This window comes from Somniosus microcephalus, chromosome 26, assembly GCF_052327205.1.
Source record: "Somniosus microcephalus isolate GS21.2 chromosome 26, FLI_Smic_1.0, whole genome shotgun sequence".
NCBI lineage: Eukaryota > Metazoa > Chordata > Chondrichthyes > Squaliformes > Somniosidae > Somniosus > Somniosus microcephalus.
The window spans coordinates 7,412,592-7,440,510 of NC_141012.1; the positions used below are offsets into that span (position 1 = coordinate 7,412,592).

Here is a 27,919-nt window from a genome sequence, read left to right on the forward strand (position 1 = left end):
TTAGGGAGGGGCGAACTGGGCATGGTTCCCATTCCCAATTTCCATCCAGTGACCCCCCTAGAAAGTGCAGGCGGAGTGAGGATGGGATTCGGCTCACCAGTGACCTTCTCTGGTAAAATAACCTGCCCACACTCGCTGTGAAGGGCCACATGTGAAGAATGGCCAGATGGGTGAGGAATTGCAACCCACCCCATGTGACCATTCCCCCGCTAGGGGTCAATGTCTTCAGGGTGGAGGGAAGTCGGAGCAAGGTGCAAAACAACAGCAACAACTTGTATTTATATAGCGCCTTTACCGTAGTAAAACGTCCCAAGACACTTCACAGGAGTATTATAAAACAAAATTTGACACTGAGCCATATAAGGAGAAATTGGGGCAAATGAAAAAGGTCGGTTTTAAGGAGTGTCTTAAAAGAGGAAAGAGAGGTTTAGGGAGGGAATTCTAGAGCTTAAGGCCTTGGCAGCTGAAGGCATGACCACCAAAAGTTGAGCGATTTAAAATCAGGGATGCTCAAGAGGCCTGAATTAGAGAAGCGCAGATATCTCGGGGCGGGTGAGGGGCTTGTGGGGCTGGAGGAGATTAGAGATAGGGAGGGGCTTGAAAACAAGGATGAGAATTTTAAAATTATGCGTTGTTTAAGCGGGAGCCAATGTAGGTCAGCGAGCACAGGGGGTGATGGGTGAACGGGACTTGGTGCGAGTTAGGACACGGGCAGCCGAGTTTTGGATGACCTCAAATTTACGTCGGGTAGATTGTGGGAGGTCGGCCAGGAGTGTGTTGGAATAGTTAAGTCTAGAGGTAACAAAGGCATGGATGAGGATTTCAGCAGCAGATGAGCTGAGGCATGGTAACAGCAGCTTGAAATGATGAATTACGAGTGTCACACAAAAAAAACATTGGCTGAAGTAAGATATTTTTCAGTAGTGTATTGATGGCACTACACCAAATAAACCCAGTGACAACTCTGTGATCAATTGATTATGTTGTGGGATTTTTCTCTTTATTTATATCGTTGTTCAATTTCACATCTTTGCAATCTGAGTCCTAATAGCTGGATTATGCTGAAAGATGTGTGTTGACTGACCATCAAGCCTCTTTCTTCCCCTCCCTGTGATGCCTCAGGATGAAGAACCCTCACCTTCGAGCGAAGCTGGCTGAGGTCCTCGAGGCTGTGATGCCTCACATGGAGCAGGTGCAGAACCCATTGATTAGCAGCATGTTCCACCGGCAGCGAGTCTTCTGCTCCTATCGGCATGCCCACTATCTCGCTGAAGCGCTTATCAAAGTGTTTGTGGACATTGAATTCACAGGTATGTTCAAAAGGTAGCTGCAGTGTCAGGTAAATACCACGTCTATTACAACAGTGACTACACTTCTAAAGTACTTCACTGGCTGTAAAGTGCTTTCGGGGCATCCCGAGGTCGTGCAAGGCGCTAGAGAAATGCAAGTCTTTCGTTTTATAAGATGGCACATGTGTGAAATTACACCCCTACTTTCCAGCCAAGCCGCCATAAAAAAAAAGTTACTCCCATCAATCGGCATGATTCCCCAGAGAGAATGAAATTTGATTTTGATGCACGCTGACTATCCCATGCGCTGTCGCTGCTGCACAGAAACCGGGAGCAACAGGCCAGGAGAGGGAGAGCGCAAGACAGGAGCCTGATGGAGACAAGTGGGAGACCAGAAGTCAGACAGGGGAGTGGTGCTGAAGTGTTCACAATATAGACGACCGAGTGGGGCTGGGTGTAGGCCATGAAGAGATGAGCGGGCCTTGCAGAGTGAGCTAGAGTATTGTAGGTTGCAGAATCGGGCGCTTCTAGATTTGCTTTAGGATTCCTCATGGTCATAAACGTTTCTCTCTCCCACGCACCCCTGCCCCCCCTGACCCAAAGAAGGAAAAAGAACACCTTGACTCAACTTCTAACCCCCCCCCCTTGTCGAGTTTAAATCTAGTATTGTAGGAAATACTTGGAAGGCGTTAAAGAAAAGAGCTGATCGTTAATTATTTGGCTCCTATTGCACTGGTGTTACCGAGCAGATGTGCTTCATGCGATTCCTATTTGCACGTTCAGATCTTTGCTAGAGGAGGATATGGCACTGCATGGTGATGCCCTGTAAATGCAGATTTCACAGGCAGTAACTGTAGAATCGCCTGTTGTGCTAAAGTTAACGCTTGTGCTTCTTCGTAGCATCGCCTTTTTGTAACTGAGGATCCCAGCTAAAGCCCTGGTCTCTGCTGAGACTGCAGCAAGGAAATTATAATTAGCTCAGCAACTCGCGGGGGCGGGGTGAAATCAGGCAGAATTGCTACTAGAAAGTGCACGCGTGGATCTTGGATGAGAACAGGGTTGGGCTTCATAGAATCGTAGACATTTATGGCACAGAAGGAGGCCATTCGGCCCATCGTGTCTTTGCTGGCTGATATAGAGCTCTCCAGCCTAATCCCACTTTCCAGCTCTTGGCCCGTAGCCCTGCAGGTTACGGCACTTCAAGCGCCTATCCAAGTACTTTTTAAATGTGATGAGGGTTTCTGCCTCTACCACCCTTTCAGGCAGTGAGTTCCAGACCCCCACCACCCTCTGGGTGAAAACATTTCTCCTCAACTCCCCTCTAATCCTTCTACCAATTACTTTAAATTGCCCTCTCTGCTAAGGGAAATAGGTCCTTCCTATCCACTCTATCTATACCCCTCATAATTTCAAGTCTTCTCTCAGCCTCCGCTGTTCCAAAGAAAACAACCCCAGCCTATCCAATCTTTCCTCATAGCTAAAATTCTCCGGTCCTGCCAACATCCTCGTAAATCTCCTCTGTACCCTCGTTAGTGCAATCACATCTTTCCTGTAACTCTGCTGCTGTCCGTCGTTGCGTAGCCCTGCAGCACTCTCTGTCTAGGCTACACTGGAGCCTGTGGAACTGTACCCCAGCAAGAGTTGGTGCCTTCAGAAGGGGGGGGGGGGGGCGCCAGAAATGTTTAATTTTAAGTTATTGCTGTTCAGATAAATAAAAAGAGCTAATTCTGTTATTGCTTTAATAAGCAGCATAAAACCGTAGTGATTTTTAATCCAAAAATGCAGCTGGCTCCTTCAAAAGGTTGAATGTTTTGGGTTAGAAAATGATTTTCTTGGCTGTTGCTTCCTTGGCAGGCTTTTATTTTTGGTTCTGTAAAATCACATGTTTTTTTATGTATCTTGGAGCTGAATAAGTAATTTTAGGGCCAACTATTGAGTCGTGTTCAGAAAGACATGAACAAGAATTCCTATTGAAGGTTTGTTTCTTTTTGAAAGGCTGATGTTCAATTCTTTTGCTGGTTTGTCAAATGATGAAACTATCCAGTTTTAACAAAACTGAACCGCACAAAGGGCTGTTTGCTGTGAAGTTCTTGTCTTCCCAGGTTGGATGAAACTTCGCCTGGTGAGCGATAGAGATGCACAAGATGGGAATTCTCTACCCCAGAGGGCTGTGGAGGCTCAGTTGTTGAGTATATTCCAGACAGAGAGCGATAGATTTTTGGATATTAAGGGAAGCAAGGGTTATGGGGATCGGGCAGGAAGGTGGTGTTGAGGTTGAAGATCAGCCATGATCTCATTGAATGGCGGAGCAGGCTCGAGGGGCCGAATGGCTGACTCCTGCTCCTGATTCTTATGTTCTTGTTAGTAAACAGCACAAAGAGTAAATAGTTACTTCAGATTAAACAGTTGAAAATAAGACACGGTGACACAGTTCCAAATTTAGAGCTGATGTTCACCCTTTATACTTGTGACAACACTTGGAATGGGTGTCTGGGCAGGATAGCAGTGACAAACCCTAGAATCATTTAAGAGCCAGTTGAACAGTATAACAGGTATGTTATTTCTGGATAGGTGAGCTAAGATGACACGAATGACCATCCACATCTGTAACTATCTTGCGATCATTGACAAATGTGTAGAGAACATGGTACAGGAAACTTTGTGATAGACGGGACCGAGCTGTTGCCGATCTATCAAAACTGCCGGACATACAAAGTTAATGTTGAAGCATACGGAGGTTTTCATCTCCGTATCTGACAACAAACACTGTGTTGCTTAGCAACAGCTTCTAAACAGTCGGCTGCAGCTGCAAGCGTCTCTAGCTGAAGCTGTTGCTATAGCTACAGACCTTGCAGTGCCTGACTGGGGGGAGAAAAAAGCAACGAGAACTAAAACAACTTATAGAAAACGGCTTCTGATTTTTGCCGTTAGATCGAGTATTCTGGACATATAACCTCCGGATAAACCAAAGTTTCCTGTATTGGAATAAATTGCATAAGTCAGGATCTAACTTTATTTTTCAACTGCAGTGGTTAGTGCCTGAGGGGCCAATGAGGTATAAAACTTAGGTACTGACCCACTTCACAGTAGGGGGATCTTGGGTTTTGAATGTCACTCTGTCAGCCTGTAAGATGCCAAATGAATGATGGTGTTTATTTCCTTTGCCCTTTTTCCGTTCTCGCTATACCCACCTTGATATTTGGATTGAGCTGCCATGCTTTGTTTTGTCACTGATTTACTGTTCCTGGTGGTGCGTACTGTTGCGTGAGTTGGGCTGTCATTTGAACTGGAATGCGTGTTTAAGGAATGAAACATTGAGAGTTTGAAAAATACTCTTTGCAGTTGCCCGTGAATCCATTGGTGTGAGCTCTTCATTTTTTATCCCTCGTCTTCCGAAATCATTTATTCCTTGCTGGGGCACTGTCCCATAGACATCCGGTGCCCTCGGTACAAGTGGCCATTCTTCAATTACATGCCTAGGCAGAGTATCAGAAGGCTAATTGACCCCAGGGCATCATAGCGTAGCCCGATTCTTTCTTCACTTACCGTCCGTACCCATACACATTCAGGAAGGGTTGCTGGATAGCTACCAGGAGTGCAAGCCATTTTCTAACCTGTGGCGCTGAGGCTAATTATACCACCTCCACCTCAATTCACTTTGAGTTGAGTGACCTCAAACACCGAAGATCAAACGTGGGACTTTTCTGATCTGTGCGGCTCAGCTACTGAATGGAAAAACTCGTTGAGACGGGGAATGGGGAGGGGTTCGTGGTGGTGGTGGTTGGGTGGGGGGGGGGGGGGAAGGGAGGAGTTCTGGGGCAAATTGTTCAGATGTATCTGGCAGTCTAAAAATGCCCAATCTCAGAAAATTACTGGTAAAAATCTCAGGCAGTTTCTGAAAATGAGTATAAATGACGGGGATGCAGTACATTGAGGTAGAGTGTAGGGTATGGGTTTATGCCTGAGTTTATGTACTGAATTTGTGACTGGGAAATTGCTGAGCATCAGTCGAGTGTTTCCGTACAGGTTAATGGAAAGGGAAAGTCCTCATTCAGGTATGCTCGAACCTCTCAAAGCAGCAGCATTGGCTGAGGCCTGGGCTGGGCGTGAGTGCCCTTTTTGGCTTCAGTTGATGTGGTAATGGGACACTAGAGAAACGGGGCAAAAATAATCTGGCAGGCAGATTGCATTAAAAGTAGTATTGGGACCAGCGATTACTGTGTTCAGTTCCAGTCACTGAGGCACAGAGACATTCAAGCCCGAGGCAGAGCAGTGTAGAGCCACAAGACTGATCTGAGGATTGAGTAACAAAGAAAGATTGGAGGAATAACAACAGAAAATGCTGGGAAAACTCAGCAGGCCAGGCAACATCCATGGAGAGAGAAATAGAGTCAACGTTTCAGGTCGAAACCCTTTGTCTTGACACTATTTCTCTCTCCACGGATGTTGCCTGGCCTGCTGCGTTTTTCCAGCATTTTCTGTTATTTCGGATTTCCAGCATCTGCAGTATTTTACTATCGAAAGATTGGAGGAAAGTTGGTTTGTCAGTCTTGAAAGGGAATGACTGAAAGGGGACCTCCTCTTTATAAGGTACTAAACAGTACAGAAAAGGTAAATCCAGAGCACTACTTCAAACTACAGTATGAAAATAGGAGAAGGAAACCCAGGGTCAAACTGGGGAAAGGCAAATGGAGGACTGATGTCCAAGTTCTTCACGCCAGTGATCAACATGTTAATAGACTGGTTTGTTCTGGATAGTGAGTGAGCATGGGCAGGATCTCATCCCTATCTCTGATATTTTGGTGAGTTGACAGGAATGCGAACATCAGATTAGTCAGTGCATCAGGTACCCAATACTGTATGGAACACTTGAATGACGACAGTATGTCTGAGCACTGTAAATGTTCCCAATCTCTGCTTTTTCCATCTGGCTCATATAAGCAACTCACCACTCAAGTTCGCTAACTCCTAAACAACGATAAAATAGATTTAATTCTGAAAGTGATCACTGTTGCTGACTTTTTCATCTGCTACTAGGTGACCCACATCAGTTTGAACAAAAGTTTAACTACAGGCGGCCCATGTATCCTATCCTAAAGTACATGTGGGGATATGATAACTACAGGCAAAGCATCAAGGTCTGTATTATTTTTATTTTGTGTGTTTAAATATATTGGCCTAGAAATTCACTGGCCTTAGCGCCGCTTTTGAGGCGCTAGAGGGCCTAGCGCCGAAGTTATGGCCAGTTTAGAAATTGACAGGGGCCCTAAATCGGCGTTAGGCCGGTAGCGCTGCGCCGGCACCGATGACGTCATCGGTGTGCGCAGCGTCCCGGTTGCCATGGTAACCCGCCCGAACTCGGAAATTGAGTTGCGGCCGCCTCGCCCGTGGCAGCCGCAAGCAACGTTCTGGCAGAGGTGCCTTACAGAACTTTGCGCCGGCGCATTAAAGGCCCCGCGGCGGCCGGCCGCTTTCCCGCCGGCCGCCTGGCCGCAGCTCCCTCCCCGGACTTCCCCCCCCCCCCCCCCCCCCCGGAACAGAAGCAAGCCCGGCACTTGTCCGAGGTGCCGGGCTCATTTTTAAAAAGATTATCGCGGGCCGCGGCCGGGTGCAGGCAGCTCCTCCTTAACGGAAGGAGGAGGCCTGCACTTCCCGAGCCTGCCGCAGCGCCGGAATAGCGCCGCAATGCGGCGCGTGGCGCCAGTTTTGAGGCGCTGAGACCCCTCAGTAGCGCCGGCAGCCGTTTGGGCGCAGCGCTACTGAATTTTTGGCGCGCGCAGGGGGACTTAGCGCCGGCACTAACTTCCGGCGCTAAAGCCCTCGCTGCGCCAAAACCGAATTTCTAGGCCATTGTCTTCTTGCCCTCCTCCACCTTCTGTACTAAATATCCTCAGTTCAACCCATTTAAAATATTTTAAGAACATTACCTTCAATGCTACTTCAAGAATATTTTTATTCTGTTGTCAATATGGAAGTGCGGTGTGGTAATAAACTTTATACCCAGAACAGCAAGCAATGGGTGCAGTTGAATAAATAATCTTAAGCGTATCTAACATGTGCTAGCCACTTATCTCACCTTTGCTAGTGTTCATAGTCAGCAAGCTGTAGCGGGCATAAAATAAATGGCACAGTGAAGGAGGAAATGAAGAGCGTGTGAAAATTACATGGGCCAATTGTAGCGAGGGATCATGTTTCACCACACTTGAATTTGCTATGATTGCTGGCTTTTCAGATCAGAATCTGCATGTTGAAGTGTGTGTGGCAACTTTTAAATGACTACAGTAACCACTGGAAATCACCTGGCAAGCCGTTTGCAGTGGTTGTTGTATGTGGGTGATGCAAAGACCGCTACCTGTCAAGTTTACTTTTAAAGGTAAGTTGGCTAAGGGTCTAACCAGTTTGAAGTTTGAACGCCGCACCCTTGGCTGAGTGACCCTGGGAGAGACTGTATGGCTGGTGTGGGAATTTGGAAAATGTCACTCTAATGCAGTAGGGGGTGCCTTCTGGCCTTGGGACTAAGGGATAATGTTGGTGCAGAGTAGAACAAGCTTTCCTCTGCCCCTAACTCTAACCTTGGAGTGCTTGATGCTGACACATGGTGCCTGAAATGGAAAATGTTGCATGCTTCAGCACTAATATCCCTTATCTTGATGAGACGCAAATTCAGATCTAATGGTGATGCTCTATAACCTTAACGTAGTGGTGAAGGACTTCCTCTGAAGTTCAAATCTACGATCGAACATCTGGTAAACCAATTCGCTTTTTTTATTTACAACACTCAACAACTCATGATGGCACGGTTTAAGTTGTTCTCAGTCATGCAGCTTTGAACTATTTCTCTTGTTTTCGGTTTGCCTTGCAGAAGTTAGCTGACTATGCGTGTGACAACTTGGAGGCAATGAACCCTCCTCTTTTTCTCCGATTTCTCAATCTGCTCATCAATGATGCCATCTTTCTGTTGGATGAAGCTATCCAGGTATCTTGTGTAGACCAGTTGATTTTATTACTGCGTTTTGTCCTATGAGGAGAGATTGAGTAGCTTGGGCCTATACTCTCTGGAGTTTAGAAGAATGAGCGGTGACCTTATTGAAACATACAAGATTCTGAAGGGGGATTGAAAGGATAGATGTTGAGAAATTGTTTCCCCTGGCTGGAGAGTCTAGAACTAGGGGGGTATAGTCTCAGAATAAGGGGGCAGCTATTTAAGACTGAGATGAGGAGAAATTTCTTCACTCAGAGGGTTGTGAATCTTTGGAATTCTCTGCCCCAAAGAGCTGTGGATACTCGGTCGTTGAGTAGGCTGAGATCGATAGATTTTTGGACTCTAAGGAAACGAGGGATATGGGATTTGGGTGGGAAAGTGGAGTTGAGCTCGAAGATCAGCCATGATCTTATTGAATGGGGGAGCAGGCTCGAGGGGTCCTAATGCTCCTAATTCTTATGTTTTTATTTCATTTCAGTCTGGTGCACGCTCTTCTCTCCTCCCCTTCAAAAAACAAGGGTGCAGAGTGAGGAGTTTAATTGCATATTTTTTTCCCACCTCTCTTCCCTTCCTCTTCTGAAGTTGCTGGGATACAGTTTCACAAGTAGCAGCAGCCCCTGACAAGTGGCAGTTCTTCATGAGTATCAACAGACTATTCAACTGTCAAGGGCATCACCGCCAAGCCCAGTCCTGTCCTGCTAGACATCCACACACCTGCACTTTCCAGTTGGGTTCCCCTGAATGGTGATCAGGCGCACGCACCCTGGCTGACTTTGTTTTTCTCTTCCCTCCCTAGCCCAGGGGCATTGAGGGCGGTGGCAGTGCCTGAAGTGGTGCCCTGTTTGAAATTAGCTAACAGCACAGACCAAGGGTTGCAGCTAAAATAACAGAAACTGCTGGAAAAACTCAGCAGGCCAGGCAACATCCGAGGAGAGAGAAATAGAGTCAGCGTTTCGGGTCGAAACCCTTCTTCAGAACTGAGAGAAAAGGCAGGAAATGAAACAAAAGGCAGTTTGGGGGCTGGGAAATGGGGGAGGGGATGAAAGAAGAGACATTAAGAGATATTCAAGGTGGGACGAGATGGTAATAGGACAGGTAAAGAAACAGACAATGGCTCTAGATGAAGTGTGAAATGCGCTGGCAGAGTGAGAGACAGCTGCCGTGTGGGAGAGAGAGAGGGGGGGGGGGAAAAAAAAGGAAAAGTCACAAACCAAAAGTGTGGATAAAAAATTTAATAGGGGCCGAGGTTATGATCTGAAGTTGTTGAACTCGATATTGAGTCCGGAAGGCTGTAAAGTGCCTAATCGGAAGATGAGGTGCTGTTCCTCGAGTTTGGAGCTGTTGCTTTCTGCCCCAGTAAAGCGGAGTACTGCACCACATGGTGTATTTATCCAATCAACTATCTGGGCAAGTGGGGAGGCTATAAATGTTTGCATTTCTGATTTGGTCTTTTCAAAAGGAAAGTCATTCAGTAGAGACTAGCAAGTAAGCCAATTGTAGAAAACTGCCAAGTGGTATAATAGGCCTGGGATTAATGGCTTTTTGTTTCTGTCTCTAAGCATTTTATAAGTTGGAAATTTGTGTCACGGGGCACTGCAGTTTGATATTTGAGGGTTTTAATTTTTTTTGTTAAACTTTGCAGTATTTGAGCAAGATTAAAATCCAGCAAATCGAGAAGGACCGAGGGGAATGGGATCACTTGCCTCCCGAGGCTCGCAGGGAAAAGGAGGGCAGCCTTCAGATGTTTGGGCAGCTGGCTCGCTTCCACAACATAATGTCTAATGAAACGATCGGCACCTTGGCGTTCCTCACTTCAGGTCAGTGCTCTTGAAATGTCAGCCACAGCAAGAGAAACCAGAATGAGCGGAGCTTTGGGATCTGATTTGGCGCTAAAGGTCGTGCCAGTTGGACTTTTGTAAACTCCAGCCGGGTTTGAATCTCCTGTTGTTACAGGCCCAAAGGCAGGTAAATCTGTAGGCGGTGTAAAATATGCCTTGTTTTCTTTTTCTTAAGCCGTTGGGAAGGACAAAATATGATGCAACGGAGTTATATTGTTTGGATTCAGACTCCGTGCTTGAATAACAACTTGCGAGTTGTTATGCTCTGGAATGCGCTGCCTGAAAGGGTGGAGGAAGCAGATTCAGTAGTAACTTTCCAAAGGGAATTGGATAAATACTTGACACGGGAAAATTTGCAGGGCTATGGGGAAAGGGCAGGGGGAGTGGGACTAATTGGAGAGCTCGTTCAAAGAGCCGGCACAGGCAGAATGGGCCACATGGCCTCCTGTGCTGTTTCATTGTATGAAGTTGGAAGGCAGGACAACTTTACAGTAAATAAGCCCTCATCCAGCAGAAAAGAAATGCCCTAAATGTCAATCTGAGCATGAAGGAAGCACGTTAGCATTAAAACCTGTCATTGCTAAGAAGCCCCAGGGGTCTGCATAGATTTAACTTACAACCCCTTCACCCCCGCCCCACTGCCTGATCTCCCTCAAGCTGAGTATGTGGTGTTTCCCAGGAAAATTGAAAGAGTTTGGCGCAGATTCCTCCTCCGTTACCAGTCTCGGGACAGATGGATAGGGATTTTTAAAAAAAGGGTAAATATGTAAAATAATGGAAAATACCCATTTTTTAAAAAAAAAGTTTATAATATCACCAATAAGAAGAAGCTGTAACTTAAATCAATTTCAAGCCTTACTTCTAGAAGGCAGGGCAGATTGTGTGAAGCTGTGCTCTCTGAGCAGTAGATGGGAGAACAAATCGGAGATCAATGTGCTCCAAATTCGCCAACCCCAAGTGTAGCCTCGTTGAATTTTCCCCAATATTTCTGAATAATTCTCCCCCTCGTGGGTTAATTTTTGATGCCCGAGATATCCCCATTCCAATTTTTAAAACCAACAACTGTGTTGACAATCCCCCACAATTTTGTTTTGAGAGTATAAATTAACATTTCGAAATCTGTGAGCATCGTGTGACCTCCGAGACGACCTGTGACTGACTTTAATAGACTAAGCAGCCGAGGAAGTCTGGGCTGGCAATCGTTGGACTGCTGAGACGTCACACCTCCGTGCTCCCGGCTTTCTACGCGCAAGGACAGGGAGAGAAAGTGGAGTCTGATTAGGAAGCCAGTCATCTGTGCATGCCAAAGGCACCCTTGCCCTCGAGTGTTAATCAACCGGAGTCTGATTTTATTTTAAAACTTGCAAATTTGCGGTTCAGTTCCAGGCCTCCTAATCTGAGCGCAGTGATTTGTTCCATTTCCGAGGCTTAGGTGTGGAAAGGTCAAGACTGAACGCTAATCCCTGACTCGCGCTGCTCAATGGGAAGCAAAGGCAATGAGAGCAGAGTGTGTGCAATGAAACATGCTTCTACACTAGAGAAGCGTGGCAAAGGTGTCCAGCCAGCAAAGCACTTATCCCAGTCAGCCTAGAGGCTGCTCCAGAATTTACAGATGGAAAGTGCCTTTGCATGTGAATGCTTGAGTATAAAATGTTATCCTAAAGTATTTTAATCAAAGTAAGTTTAAAAAAAAAAGTGATGGATTGTAAATTGGGATTGTCATTCCGGGGAATATTCCCAACGTATTGCCCAGAGTTCACTGTGACTTTGCCTTTTCCCCATGTTCTGAATTTGCTGCCACTAAGGTAAGTTCAAATTCCCACTTTTACTGTGGACCCATTCACGGTGCTGGCTCATTACTAATTCACTACACGTTGCTGCTGAACTACTTCTGTGTTAAGAACAACATCTGTACACTATCGAGCAATCTTTTATGTAGCACTGAAGTAGGACAAGAGGAACAGGAGGAGGCCATTCAGCCCCTCGAGACTGCTCGGCCATTCAATAGATCATTGCTGATCTGTACCTCAACTCCATTTACTCACCTTCGCTCCATATCTGTCGATATCCTTGCCCAACAAAAATAAGCCCACAAACTAGTAGGTCCCAAATTTAATTCTTAATCTGTACTGAATTAGCTGAATTCAGCCAGGGCAGCAGTTGGGGGGGATATTGCAACTAGGCTCCATGCCCCTGGGCTGGGGAGGGGAAAAATCCAGCAGAGTTTCTGTTCCTGACCACCATTCAGTGACCTATGCCGGAAGGTGGGCCTGGATGTTGGATGAGGACGGGACTGAGCTCGGCTGTGATGTCCCCAGTCAAGCCGTCTGCCGACGGTTGCACTGACAGCTGAACAATGGCCGTTTGGGCGTGGTACAGGAGGGGTGGTCAGTGCCCCTGGAACTCTGACCCAGCAAGGGTCAGCACCTACAGGAGAGAAAATTGGAGGAACATTTTTTTTTTTAAAAGCTACCAACAAACTGCGATTGGTTTAGTTACCTACCATGATTCTCTCTGGCAGAAATCAAGGCATTGTGTGTGCACCCCATCCTTGCTGAACGGATCATCTCGATGCTGAACTACTTTCTTCAGCACTTAGTTGGGCCTAAAATGGGTGCCCTCAAAGTCAAGGATTTCAGTGAATTTGACTTTAAGCCGCAACAGTTGGTGTCTGACATTTGCACCATCTACTTGAACTTGGGGTAAGTGACAACTGTTCAACAAAATATAACTTCTATCTCGCAGTGAATAGCTGGAACCTGATTCTCTGAATTGGGGTATGCCAAGTTGATGCTTAATTACTAAAGACTGAAAGGAGGGTTCTGATAGCTGAGAATGCTGTAAAATACAATGGGTGGCCTGTTACTTTATCCATGGGACCTTTTAGTCTACATCAGAGCTGTTACTGCAATTAGGATTCAAGGCAATGGAAAGTACAACAAAATACTTCTCTTCCCCTCAAATCCTTTCAGTCTCTTTGTACATATCCTTGCCAATTGTTGGGTTTGATTTCCTCTGTGTGATTTGTGCACTATTTTAACATACTTTAAATTATCAGGGTAGCATTTGCTTTGAAATTGGACGGACAGTGGGGGTTGGGGGGGGGGGGGCGGTGTTGTTCATGCGAAAATCCAGTGCGTTTAAAAATAATGCACAGAGGAAATTTAAAATCATGAGCGAGCAGGCAACTGATCTTCTCCCAAGTCTCTGTCAGTGTTGTCTGTATGGCACCTGCCAGTGGAAGGCGTGTAGGAACAAAGCAGAATGACTACCTTCAAACACACAAGATCTTCATTGGAATTGACTTCTTCAACAAGAAGAGCTAGTCTCCATGACACTGGCTGGATTTTCTGCTACCTTCAGCATTTTCATTCTGTTGATGGGACCTCCTTTGTTTAAAGGGACCTCCTTTGTTTAAAATGCACTAACTTGCATGCCATAACACGCCACGTCTGAATTTTTGTTTTAATTACTGGTCGCGAATGCAAATACAATGAGCTTTGCTTGATATTTGTGATTGAAGCCAAGCAAAACATTTCAGAATGATTCAGTTGCCGCAGCTTCTAGTTCTTAACCCTGCCCTCCTCTTCCTCCACCAGAGTGAGAGAGAGTTTCTGTGCCACTGTGCCAAAGGATGGGCGCTCCTATTCCCCGATGCTGTTCGCACAGACTGTGAGGGTGCTGAAGAAGATCAACAAGCCTGGCAACATGATCATAGCCTTCAGTGACCTGGCTGATAAAGTAAAGGTAGGTCGCAGGAAGATCGTGCGTCCTCCGCGAGTCCTGTGGGTAATTCATTGGCTGGACTGTCACTGAGCAGCGAAGGCACAGAGGTCTTCAGATGGTACAGTGTCTGGTGGACGAAGAGCCTTTTTGGGGCCTCGTTGAGGTTGGCACGCCACACTCCGATACCAACTGAGACAACATCATGCGGCAATGGGATAGCGTTTTGAATTTTCCACTCTGTTGCATTCTTAATTAACTGTCTGTGAGTAGATACTGGTGGACTCCAGCACCAGTCCCTGTGGGAAGGAGAAGGTTGTAAAGGTGTCGTCTTTTGGATGCCTACGATTGGCATTGGAAGTTGCCTCCTGGCCATAGAAGATGTTAGGCCCAGGACAGACTAGTAAAGGGATGGGAGGAGAGGATAATATGCATCTCGCTGGAGGATATATTGGGTAGAGGATAATTGAACTGCAAAACTTTAATCATCAAGAGTTGGCAGACGTTCTGGAGCAGAGTTGGCGCAGTGTATATTTGTCACCTAAGCCCTGCGATTTAATGGGAGTACTTTCATCTATCGCTGTGTCTGTCGATAATGATCTTTCCCCAGCTCCTTTTTTATGTGACTTTGAAAGTACCGTGGAGGTTTTTTTTTTTTGACAATAGCGTTCACTAATTTGTGTTTTTAGTCCTGATACATAATATTCCTAAATTTGGTGATCACGTGAATGGCTTTAGTGTTTTACTATTCATAGGGCAAAGCCAAAATCGGTGGAACGGCCTTTCTGATCTGTATCATTCTTGTGACCTCGAATGCTGACTTTCTGCTCCACCTTTGGTACTGCATTGGAGCTAAAATTGCAGCCCACTGCAGCTGGTGTTGGTGAAAGCTAGACTGTCACTCATCTTAGCGTTGCATCGGATGCATTAACAATTCTGCTGGCTATAAATTCTACCTTTTTTTACAACTTAGTTCCAGAATTATTATTTTTTAAAAGCAGCCACCTGTACTGCCATTCTGTTTTTAAATGCCGGCTAAGCCATCTAGTCACCTTTTTTGGTAAAACAAACCTCAGTAAGCAGAGCTGCCTGTGTACGTTGGAGCCACAGAATCAGACGTTCGCCACCCACCCAGCTCACACCACAGCAAAGCCAGCAGGCAGTATAACTCATGCACTGAACTAGTAGGTGTGGTGTCTCAACTGGATAAGAAGCTACTTGAGCAGTTAAAATGAGCTGTATGTGGTGGTTTTTGATGAGACCAAGTTCTAATTTAACGGAATAAAATTGGGGGGTGGGGAGGGCCTGTTCAAGGGATTAAGTAGTGATTCATAAATCATGTTTGCAGTTTGATCCTGTGAACAGATTGGTGGTGATACTCTCTTTCTGGCATCAATCTTTCCTCCGAGTCTCCAGAGCCTGCAGCTCCAAAAGAAGCTATATTTGGGCGGTGCATGAGTCCGGGGATGCTGCCTCCTCTTGCTATGGTACTGTTCTTGACCGCAAGTAACATTGATACTCTGCCAATCAGTCTCTTGCAGACCTGCAACAGCAGGAGGAGGAGACGTTCGTAGACGCTCCGGATGAATTTCTGGATCCGATAATGAGCACAGTGATGACCGATCCCGTTATACTGCCCTCCTCCCGGGTGACAGTCGACAGGTCAACCATAGCTAGGCATCTCCTCAGGTAAGGGATTCCAGTGCCGGGAGGCAAGTTAATCCCAGTGCACCGCTGATGGCAGTATTTTAAGGCAGTGAATTTCATTTGCATTCTTTGCCCTCTTGTATTTTAAATCCACTCTCAGCATAATTTTTATTTTTTGTTTTGTTCTGTTTTTTCAGTGACCAAACCGACCCATTCAATCGTAGCCCACTCACGATGGATCAGATCAAAGCAAACTCGGAAATAAAAGAGAAAATTCAGAAGTGGCTGGCAGAAAGGAAACGACAGAAGGATCAAAATGGGCAGACATAGAGTGAAAAACCAAAAACAACAAATGAGAGCGTACAGTTATGGAACATTCACTGCTGTCTATACCTGCCTGCTGTACCAGGACTATCCAGGGACTGTACCTTAACGGCATATCTTAATCCATCGTCGCAACCCCTATTCATTACCGATCAATGTAACAAAATGTTCTTGTCGTAACTGCAGGAGGTTGGTCCAGCACAGCCCCATTTTTGCTCTTAAGCAGCCAGCTGCCAACATTAGCGCCTGGTATTAAGTATTTTTCTATCGATGTAGCAGACTGGAAGTCAGAACTGTGAAGACTTGGAAATAAGTCTACCAAGTGAGGAATTCACGACTGACTAGGTGGTTGTTTTAAAGTTGCTAAACGTTTAGTGGCTTTGAAATGATGCTGTGCAGTATTAATGTACGAGCACTTAATGTGCTTCTGTGAAATTCCTTTTTTCTGCTGTTTTAACAGGCACGTTAACTTGCTTATTTTAAACGGGTTAAGGACTCCACTTAAATAGCAGACAAAGGAATTTGGTACGTTACTATAGCACAGTATCATTCCCAGAACCTGTGTGTTTTGTTAACTCATCAGAGCCATTTTTTTGGAGGCCCTGGTTGGACACTGATCTTCACTTAGCTATCTGGCTGCAAGGGTTTTAGAGGTCCTGTGTAAAGTGGGAAGCAACTAATGGTTACGCAGCTGCATAGGTGAGCTTGATCTCCACAACTATTGTGCATGCGCTAAGGCCGGTACCATTGTGGTGTTGCTGTGACGTTACTCTGCGATGAGTCCTGAATGGAAGAAGGGATAGCTTTTGTTGTCGCTTACTTGGTAAGGAATCAACTGGTATTGACTCTTGCATAGAGAAGCTTCTGGGAAGTCTGGTACACCAAGAATCCCTTTTGTGGTGCTGTCCACGACACCAGTTGTGTAGGGGGAGTCCCTGCAAACATTGGCGGGTCCAGGACATCTCCTGCAAGTATTGCCACCCCCTTGGGAACCCAACCCCTTCTCCACTCTGTTGTCGACCTAAAGGAAAACCGAATATTGCAAGAAAGTTTGGGTTTTTTCATTATTAGTTTACAGCAACAGAACTAATGCACTAGTAAGCCATCAAATAGTGAAGAACAGGATGCAGAATTTTCAACAACGTAAAAACTGTATCCCCGGCCCCAGACAGACAGAAACCCAATGACCTTCGTGGATCCCCTTACAGATCCCAGTTTGGAAACCTATGTGCTGTACCAGAAAACCTCAAACAACTTGTGTTGGCTGTGGCTGCCTTATAAAATGTCTCCGTTATAAGATGCTTTTTCTGGAACTCCCAAAGACCACAGTATAAAGCGTAAAGGCTTCCCATGTGTCTAAGACTCTCGACACCGTTTTCTTACAGAAAGTGCTGTTTGTGTGCAAGGGAATGTTGTTTTTTGCAGTTTCCTGCTTTTTCCTCTATCCTTCTCCAGCACACTGACCTAAAAGATTGTACTGTCAGTGACCACCTGTATTTCCAAGTCTTGGATTAACTCCTTTCCTTGCCCCCTTTTCCTGATGCAGATGAGAATGGATACTCTATTGGTTATGTAAGTTTGTACTGGGTTGATGCAAAGTGGTATCCGGGATGTGGACGCCCAAGTTTATGGAAACCTGGTAATCTGTAGCAACTGCAAAGTATTTTAAGGCTATGTGAGGGTACAGTTGTTGAATTTATTTTTTCAAATAAACAGCAACTCGACTAATAACCCATGAGCAGCGAATCTAAAGGAATGGTGATGGTCATTTCATGCATTCAGTGGTCTGTATTCCGAGAGGTGCTATAGATTTTTATTTTGTGAGTGCCACCAAATAATAGCACTTTCAACAAACAATTCAAAAAAATATATAAGTCTTTGAATGGACTGGTACTTGGGTGGTGTCCAGTGAAGTTTGAGGCAGAGTAATGTATTGATTCCTGTCTTGTTCACTGGGCCTTTGAGGGAGTGTCCTCTCTGGCCATTTGCATCAAGTTTAATTTTGCCTTCTTTGGGAATTGTTCATCTCTTGTACCAACTTGTGTATGCATGTTTTAAAACCACTGCCCCCTCTCTCCATGCAGTACCTTACTGGCTGTGGGCTGTTACAGGCCTCATGTTCCATTGAGTTTGACCACACCACTCTCTCCATTTGTGGACCATCTAAGAAAGATTGTTGGAGATTTTCTTTGAGCCTTATCCCACAAAAGTTTATGGTTTTTATTTTCGGTTTTTCCACAGGGATTTGCGGAGAGATGCTAATTGTTGTGAGGGAGGGAAGAGGCATAGAATGTGAACATTTGATTTGCTGCTATGTTCAGCTGCAGAGGATCTCTTGCTTAGTGTAGGATTAAGAAATGGCCATTACTATCTTGTCAAAGTGAACTTGATCTCATTTCATTCTTAACCAACTGGAAACAGCAGAGCTATAATACGGAACCGATGTAGTTATAGTTCAAATTCACACTGACAACTTAATCGACACGTTAACTAGGCATGACTCCCCTTTCTGTCTGAGATTTAAAGCTTTGTGCTGTGTACTTTTATGGTGTCACACTGTGACAATGGATGTCAGGTATTTTCCCTGTGAGCATTGTATTGACTTCCTTCATTCGTACTGAAATGGTTGATTTCCACTTGTTTGGAGTTGCGAGACTTGAACAGACGTAAAGGAATTTTTAGAGGAAGTTTATTCCCAAATTGTAAGAAGTTGCTTGTTTTGAAGGTCTGAATTGCATCGAGGTGAGCTAAACTTTCTCTCTGCTTTTCTATTTGTTCTGCATCCTGCTGTCCTCTGGAGTCTGGCATTACTGTAGCCTTGACATTACGCTGAATGGCACGAGGACTGGGATTAAACTCCTCCGGGTGTGACTTCAATGCTCTAGCTCTCTAGTTACTTGGCTACGCTGGTGTCTAAACTTTGATGTTCTGGTATCCTACTTCACCATAAAGGCTTGGAGAGCAGCCACTGTGTGGGATGCAGGAGGGCTGTAGGGCTGAATAATCCATCACTGCTGCTGATCTTCATGCTGCTGTGGCGGGCACTACATTGTTTATTCAGAAGGGAAAGGGGTATTTGTTCAGCATTTCAGCAAATCTTAACACTCCCGATTCCTTTGGGAATATTGGGGCACGTGCACAGAGATGCTTTTATTTTCCCTGTGTACTTGAAAAAAATTCATAAATTGAAGCCAGTGTACATTAAAAAAAACTTGATTCAACATTAAAACTCCAAAGGAGATCAATATTATCCTTTTTTTTTAAAACTATTTTTCTTCGTGCCTTTATTTATTCTTCTTGTCACTTCCCCCTCCTCCCTCGCCAAAGCACGACATCTCCTTGACTGGGAATATGGACTGACGGCATGGTCTTGCTCGTGCTGGTCTTGGACTGCCAGTGGGGTAGACGCACAACAGCTGCTGTGTCCTCTCCTTGGTAACTTCTCCACGCAGTGTTCCTCCTCACTTGGTCCCATTGGGGAAACCACTCCATGAGCAAATTGTTGAAACATACAGCGGCTGAGACCAGTTCAAGCATTTGGAAGAGTGGCATGCTTTCTGCCCACATCTGATTTACTGGGGTCTTTACACTGGCTGGAGAGTGACATATCCACAAGCTGAGCTGAGCTCCCAGTCGAGTCTTTTTACTTGTGTTCATTAAGCAGGTTTTACGTTCACCAGAAACCTGCTACTAATTTTTTTTGCAATTTGGTTCTGTAACCGGATGCAAAGCATAGCATTTCAAAGCTCCTTAACAGTTCCTACCCCTTGGAGCAAGGTAGCTGTCAGGATAACTATTTTTCACTGCAACCTGCATTTGTGTCTCTGAATCTCCTTTTTGGAGTTCCATTTTGTAAGACCCAGAATGTATTCCATATGTTGTGTTAAAGCCGCTGGTGATGCCACAACGGTTTATCTAGGAGGACGACACTTGGCTTCTTTAACGGCGTTTTTGCAAAGTGTAGTAATAACAATGCAATGCAAAGGTTATCAGATTGCAAGATAAATGCGCACGTATAACCATAACCTTGCAGCCCAACTGAAAATGGACCAAAATCACTACTGACTATTATAAGAAACTGGATGTACTGCAAAAGGATCCCTGTAGCTGATGTAATTGGGGAGGTGTCCTCATTCTCCTTTGCGTAGTTTACACGACTGCAGGTGAGTTCAGCCCTGGCTTCCACACGCTGCGCTTTTTCACCGTCAAGAGTAGCAAACCTTTTGTGTATTTTGTTCTCTCTTGCCTCTACCCCTGGGAAATACTGTAGCCAAGTGAACCTTGCCACTCCCACTACCCCCACTCTCGCCTAAGATCAGTTAATGCGGCACGGATTTGGGAGGTGGGTGCAGGGGAGCAGTTTTAACTTTGGTCGAGCGTGTAAAGTGGGTGATACCGGATCGGCTGCCCGTTGTACATCTCCCCCCATTTACATTTCTGTTGAAGTCTGAATGGAAATGAAAATTGGGAGATGTACAACAGGTGGCTGATCCAATATCGCCCATTTTACACTATCGAGAGATTAGCCCCATAAAGTATTGATGCTGATTGTACTGCACCAAGTGGGGCATTTACCTGTGGAGCCATCTGAGGGAGATGGGGGTTTATTTTTAAAACTAGGGTGGGGATGAGCTATCCAATAGGGAGTATCAGCCCGCAAAACTTTCTTCATTAACCCAGTGTGAAGCAAGCCTCTGTACCCAAGACGCTGCCATTAATTGATCTTGCCACAATTTGGGTGTTTTTAAGGCTGTTCTTGAACGTCCTGCCGTTTCAGACATGTAGCCCTGTGCAACTCTGGGCACTATAGCACCACACTGTGCCGGGTGGTGGCATCCAACACTTGCTGACCATGAGACCAGTGAAGATGTCTGGAATTCCTTGCTTGCAAGCGTCTCTGGCAGAGTGTGGGAACACCCAAATGCCAGAACCGGGGAGAGTGAATTTGTAGAAAAGGTTTCTGTAGAAACGGGGTTGTACACGCTGAGAATATTCTATGCATTTACATATTGGGGGACAGTACAGGTGCGTACCAGTAGGTTAAATGCTGACAAGCTCAGTGTATTAACGAGGTGCACTCTGGATGTGGCAGCGTACAGCAGGCACCTGCGATTCTCCCAAAGGGCGAGGACAAACCCCTACTCAAGTTAGTGCATTTTCTGTAAATGGCATAAAATCTTCGAGCAGTTCACTTCCTATATATCTTGTATACCTCCAAGGTATTCCTCAAATACCAGCTCACGGCTGTAAAGCAACTCGTTTTTCAAGTGTTTCCTCATTGCTCAATCCTCCAACACCAGGAATCAGCCTCAACACTCTCTGCATTGCACTGAACGCTTCCCTTGCACCATGGCCATCCGAGCTGGGCACGTCACTGCACAGATCTCTCAAGATCGTCTCAAAGTTCTACAGGACCTGTAAGAGGGGAGAACCTAACTGAAACACTATTGGAAAAACAGCTTTCAATGAGTATTTAGTGGATCATTCTGAAGTGGGGACTAGGTTGGATGATTAGTAATGATGAGTGGGTGCGCCCTTCACCAGTGTGAATGGGATTCTCTCTCTGGGTGTACAAGGCTAATGGAACACAAAATTCTGAACACGATTAGCATTCCACACTTGATTTCTAATGCTGCATCTGTTTTAACAATCTGGTATAACAAGTTGGGTAATCAATCTGGGCTTTGATGTTTGTTAAACTATTAAAAGTAAAATAAATAAATAAAATACTGCATTAAGCTCAAAAGGTCTAAACCATTTCCTGATTGTCCCTAAAATTCTGCATCCGAAGTGGGTCAATTATTCGTCCTGAGGGTCTAGCTCCGCTGTCTTGGAGCATGCAGTTTTGTGACAGGCTGACACCAGTGGCGCCCTGGTGCCTTATTGTGCAGACGCCCTGAATATGTGCTTGGAACTAGATTTGTCCATAAACGACAGTCATTCCTAACCCATCTCTCTTTTTCCCCCCCCCCCCTCCCCTCGCCCTTTGTAATAGGTGTATCAAGTGACCTGTTTTGATACATGATTGACCCAAGAGTCTTGTTAGGCTTGTGTGATTGTCAAATAATGTAAAATAGTTTTCTATGGTTAAATTATTGGTTCACTGGTTTAAATGAGAAAATTCTTTGCTTTACCTACACTGCTGTGATGCAGTGCACTATGCATTAGCTGCACCAGCCCTGTAATGATCTGCTGTTTAGATCTGACTAGAAAATAAATACATATTAAAGATAGTCAGAAACTACATTAAAATGGCTACTGTGCATTTTAATGCCTGTGGATTGGAGTTGGTCTCTTTCGGAAGACTGGATGATGCCCTAAATCCTGATTCCCTGCTCCGGGAATTGTGCACTCTACCGTCCCACTGTACGGAGAGGGGTGACTAGTCACCTCATTAAACTGGCTTAAATTTAGCATTCTACTGCATTGGTTGTGGGTTCAAGTCCCACTCCCGAGACTTGAGCCCATAATCTAGGCTGACACTCCAGTGCAGTACTGAGGCGTTAAACCGAGGTCCCATCTGCCCTCTCAGGTGGACATAAAAGATCCCACGGCACTATTCGAAGAAGAGCAGAGGAGTTCTCCTCGGTGTCCTGGCCAATATTTATCCCTCAACCAATACCTAAAACCGATGATTTGGTCAATATTTAATTGCTATTTGTAGGAGCCGCACTCTACTAGAGAGAACACAATCTGGGCTGCTGCTTTATTTTATTTCAGTTTCCTCCCCATCTCTCCTGAAGGCGTGAACTCATTCTACCTCCCTCACTGGCTGTGAAGCTCTTTGGGATGTCCAGAGGTGGTGATAGTCGCTATATAAATGCAAGTTCTTCAACTCGTGTTGGGATATGGATCAACTGGCGTTGGCAGCTGTATGGTTCCTCGCCCTGCAGTCTTCCTTCATGTGTGAACTTAGACAGTATGTATTGAAAAGTATTTACAGCACAGAAACAGGCCATTCGGCCCAACAGGTCTATGCCGGTGTTTATGCTCCACACGAGCCTCCTCCCACCCCTCTTCAACTAACCCCATCAACATATCTTTCTATTCCTTTCTCCCTTATGTGCTTATCTAGCTTCAACTAATCCTTGTGGTAGTGAGTTCCACGTTCTCACCACTCTCTGGGTAATGAAGTTTCTCCTGACTTCTGTACTGGATTTATTAGTGACTGTCTTATCTGCATGGCCCTCTAGTTTTGGATTCCCCCAGAAGTGGAAACATCTTCTCTACGTCTACCCTATCGAACCCTCCCATAATCTTAAAGACCTCCATCAGGTCACCCCTCAGTCTTTTTTCTAGAGAAAAAAGTCCCAGCCTGTTGAAATATGTAACGAGGGCCAGCGCTGTGGTGACTTGGCTTTCCTGCTTTTACGCTCGCACAGCACTTGGGCTAACTTGCAGTGAGACCTTTAAGGTGCTGCTGTTGCCACATCAACTGAGACAGGCGGCACTGAGGAATTTCTGAGCCCAAAGAGAGTGGCGTCTTTTACGCAGCTGGGAGCAGCTCTGTGCGGCAATTTCTTTTTGCTTCAGACTGGGAGATTTCACCCACCCCCGCCTCACAGTGAGGTTTCCTGAATATCAGAGTAGTCAGCCATGGCTCCGTTGGTAGCACCCTCCCCTCTGAGTCAGATGGTTGTGGCTTCAAGTCCCACTCCAGAGACGTGAGCACAAAAATCTAGGCTGACACTCCAGTGCAATACGGAGGGAGTGTCACAGTGTTAGAGGTGTAGTACTGAGGGAGTGCTGCACTGTTGGAGGTGCCATCTTTCAGATGACACATTAAACTGAGGCTCCGTCTGCCCTCTTAGGTTGATGTAAAAGATCCCATGGCACTATTTTGAAGAAGAGCAGGGGAATTCTCCCCATTGTCCTGGCCAATATTTATCCCTCAATCAGCATCACTAAAAACATAATCTGGTCATTATCACAGTGCTGTTTGTGGGAGCTTGCTGTGCGCAAATTGGCTGGTGTGTTTCCTACATTACAACAGTGACTACACTACAAAAAAAAAGCACTTCATTGGCTATAAAGCGCTTTGGGACATCTGGTTGTGAAAGGAACTATAGAACTGCAAGCCTTTCTATCCTTATCTAACTAAAATCTGTCAATCTCAGTTTTGGAATTTTTAATTGACCCCCAGCCTCAACAGCATTTTGAGGGAGTGTTCCAGATTTCCACTACCCTTTGTGGGAAGAAGGTGCTTCCTGACATCACCCATGAATGACCTCGCTCTAATTTTAAGGCCTCTTCTGTGTAACACGGCCTACCTTTGACACCAGAGCTTTTCCCTGACTTTAAAATAAAGGAACATTTCCCCCAATCCAGTGCCCATCCTCCAACATGCCAACACATGCTTGATACAAGCACAAGGATGTCTTGCTGCAGTTGCACAGGGCCTTGGTGAGACCACACCTTGAGTATTGTGTGCAGTTTTGGTCGCCTTATCTGAGGAAGGATGTTCTTGCCATGGAGGGAGTGCAGCGAAGATTCACCAGGCTGATACCTGGGATGGCAGGAATGACGTATGAGGAGAGATTGGGTCGATTGGGCTTATACTCGCTGGAGTTTAGAAGAATGAGAGGGGATCTCATTGAAACTTATAAAATTCTAACAGGACTAAGACTAGATGCAGGAAGGATGTTCCCGATGGCCGGGGAGTCCAGAACCAGGGGTCACAGTCTAAGGATAAGGGGGTAGGCCATTTAGGACAGAGATGAGGAGGAATTTCTTCACCCAGAGAGTGGTGAACCTGTGGAATTCTCTACCACAGAAGGCAGTGGAGGCCAATTCATTAAATATATTCAAGAAGGAGTTGGATGTATTTCTTAAGGCTAAAGGGATCAAGGGATATGGGGAGAAGGCAGGGACCGGGTACTGAATTTGGATGATCAGCCATGATCGCATTGAATGGCGGAGCAGGCTTGAGGGGCCGAATGGCCTACTCCTGCTCCTATCTTCTATGTTTGCCCCTACCTGACCAAGTCAGTAATCACACAATTGAATAAATCAGCACCAAGTGAGTGCACCTTTTCCTGTATGACTCTAAACTCGTAGAATTAGTATTATACCGCACAGAAGGAGCGCATTCGGCCCATCGTGCCTGTGCTGGCTCTTTGAAAGAGCTCTCCAATTAGTCCCACTGCCCTGTCCTTTCCCCACAGTCCTGCAAATTTTTCCCCTTCAAGTATCCAAGAACTCCATGAATAACAAAATGCAACATCAGTACACATTCTATTTTACAATAAACTCCAACATAAACACAAGCCAACATACTCTTTCCAAACAATGCTTCCCCTGGGTGGCTACACAAGTCTTTCTATCATCCATTCCATCCCAGGTACAATCCAAGGGCTGTATTGTGAGAGATGGTTGGCTGCTCATAGGATTACATAGGATATACAACACAAACAGGCCATTCGGCCCAGCCAGTCCATACCAGCGATTATGTTCCACTCGAGCCTCCTCTAATCCTTCCTCATCTAACTCTTAGCATAACCCTCTATTCCCTTCTCCCTCATACACTTATCTAGTTTCCCCTTAAATGCATCTACACTATTCGCCTCAACTACTCCCTGTGGTAGCAAATTCTACGTTCTCACCACTCTCTGGGTACAGAGTTTCTTCTGAATTCCCTACTGTATTTTTTTGGTGATTATCTTATATTGATGGCCTCTAGTTTTGCTCTTCCCCACAAGTGGAAACACTCTTTCTGTGTCTACTCTTATCAAAACCTTTCATAATCCTAAAGTCCCCTATTAGGGTCATGGGACTGAGGTGGTCCTTCCCTTAGGGTAGCTGGCTCCATCTTTGGAAGCCCAACTCACCCATTACTCCTGTTTTCACTGACCAGCCTGGAACCGCCTCCATTTTAAAATTCTCATCCTTGGTTTCAAATCCCTCCATGGTCTCACCCGTTCCTATCTCTGTAACCTCCTCCAGCCCTACAACCCTCTGAGATCTCTGCGCTCCTCCAATTCTGGCCTCTTGCACATCCCTGATTTTCATCGCTCCATCATTGGCGGCCGTGCCTTCAGCTGACTGCTAACCAAAATGAGAGTGCGTGGAAGGCAACCTCTTGACATGAGTAGAAAATTGGTTAGGAGGTAAGAGACAGAGAGCCAGGATACTGGGTGACGTAAGAAAACTACTAGGCACTTGGTCTAAGCGTTAAACAAAGCTTTAATCAACTGTTTTACAACGTGGAGGTCTAGTTGTGTCCTTCACTAGTTCCTGTTAAGAATGTCCTGCACAAGCTGGGCCCGTGCCCAAGTATTTATAACTCTCCCTGGACAGCGCCACCCGTAGGGCACTCAGTATTATTTCATAAGTCTTTCATGAATGACTGATTCATGTCACTGGGTATGTACACAAATTGGCAGGATGTGACTAATGGTGTCCCCCAGGGATCTGTACTGGGGGACACCATTCGTGCCAGATTCAAGGGGCTGAATGGCCTACTACTGTTCCTATGTTCCTTCACGTGGAGCCCATTTTACAGGTGTAAAACAGGTGCCATAGCATCCAATATGGTGGGTGGCGTTCATGTCCACCTGCTGAGCTGGACGTGCCACCTGTCATATTGGAATAGGCATCAAAAGAGGCGCGCAATGTCCATTCCTGAAACTTGCATTAGTCCAGGAAAACCCGGTCTACATGCGGGCTAACTAGTGGTCCTTAAAGGGCCGCGACCACCAAGGTCATTAAAATAAATACTTACTTGACTAGAGACAGGAAGTGCAGGAGTGCTCCTCCTCATCCCACACTAAAACCATGGATCGCTGCCAGCCACAGCTCGCACCTCCTCCCGATCGTCGTCTCGACCCTCCCTCTCCCGGTCGATGCCCCCTTCTCCCAAGAGGTGCCTGACAGCAGCTGCCGGCGACGCAGTGGACCAAAGTTCCAATGGTCTTGGCCAGCAACCTGCCTGGGCTTGCCGAGCGGGTGTCCACAGCTCTGATGTAAATGAGGCCCGAGGCCCAATATCAGGTGAGCCAATTTCTCGGCTAGCATGGTGTGGAAGCCGCTATGTCAGCCATGGCTCAGTTGGCAGCACTCTCGCCTCCGAGTCAGAAGATGTGGGTTCAAGTCTCACTCCAGAGACTTGAGCACAAAAATCTAGGCTGACACTACAGTGCAGTGCTGAGGGAGTGCTGCACTGTCGGAGGGGCAGTACTGAGGGGGCGCCGCACTGTCGGAGGGGCAGTACTGAGGGAGCGCCGCACTGTCGGAGGGGCAGTACTGAGGGAGCGCCGCACTGTCGGAGGGGCAGTACTGAGGGAGCGCCGCACTGTCGGAGGGGCAGTACTGAGGGAGCGCCGCACTGTCGGAGGGGCAGTACTGAGGGAGCGCCGCACTGTCGGAGGGGCAGTACTGAGGGAGCGCCGCACTGTCGGAGGGGCAGTACTGAGGGAGCGCCGCACTGTCGGAGGGGCAGTACTGAGGGAGCGCCGCACTGTCGGAGGGGCAGTACTGAGGGAGCGCCGCACTGTCGGAGGGGCAGTACTGAGGGAGCGCCGCCCTGTCGGAGGGGCAGTACTGAGGGAGCGCCGCCCTGTCGGAGGGGCAGTACTGAGGGAGCGCCGCCCTGTCGGAGGGGCAGTACTGAGGGAGCGCCGCACTGTCGGAGGGGCAGTACTGAGGGAGCGCCGCCCTGTCGGAGGGTCAGTACTGAAGGAGCGCCGCACTGTCGGAGGGGCCATCTTTCGGATGCACCGTCAAACCGAGGCCCCGTCTGCTCTCTCAGGTGGACGTAAAAGATCCTACGGCACTATTTTGAATAAGAGCAGGAGAGTTCTCCCTGGTGTCCTGGCCAATATTTCTCTCTCAATCAACATCACTAAAACACATTATCTGGTCATTATCATATTACTGTTTGTGGGAGCTTGCTGTGCGCAAATTGGCTGCCACGTTTCCTACATTACAACAGTGACTACACTTCAAAAGTACTTCATTGGCTGTAAAGCACTTGGGGACGTCCCGTGGCCGTGAAAGGCGCTATAAAAATGCAAGTCTTTCTTCTTTCTTTCTCCCCTATTGCTGTTAGAGCTGCAGTCTGTGCTTCATTGGAGGTGGAAGCACTAACTGGTCCCAGGCCGCTTCTTAGCTGGGATCTG

General features: G+C 46.3%; 1 protein-coding gene across 2 annotated transcripts in view; it reads left to right on the plus strand.

Moving 5' to 3' along the window:
* The window catches only part of ube4a (ubiquitination factor E4A (UFD2 homolog, yeast)), a 56,603-nt gene extending 37,534 nt beyond the window's left edge, over positions 1 to 19,069 (plus strand). The window contains exons 13-20 of one of the 2 annotated variants that reach the window (XM_085967737.1): positions 1,123 to 1,310; positions 6,327 to 6,427; positions 8,152 to 8,265; positions 9,914 to 10,088; positions 12,631 to 12,811; positions 13,709 to 13,856; positions 15,364 to 15,521; positions 15,677 to 19,069. In XM_085967737.1, the coding sequence (XP_085823863.1) occupies positions 1,123 to 1,310; positions 6,327 to 6,427; positions 8,152 to 8,265; positions 9,914 to 10,088; positions 12,631 to 12,811; positions 13,709 to 13,856; positions 15,364 to 15,521; positions 15,677 to 15,809 (1,198 nt within the window). In that variant the 3' untranslated portion in view covers positions 15,810 to 19,069. Of the gene's footprint in view, positions 1 to 1,122; positions 1,311 to 6,326; positions 6,428 to 8,151; positions 8,266 to 9,913; positions 10,089 to 12,630; positions 12,812 to 13,708; positions 13,857 to 15,363; positions 15,522 to 15,676 lie in introns of those variants that run through there. The other variant, XM_085967738.1, reaches the window with a different exon arrangement.
* The last annotated feature ends 8,850 nt before the right edge of the window (positions 19,070 to 27,919 follow it).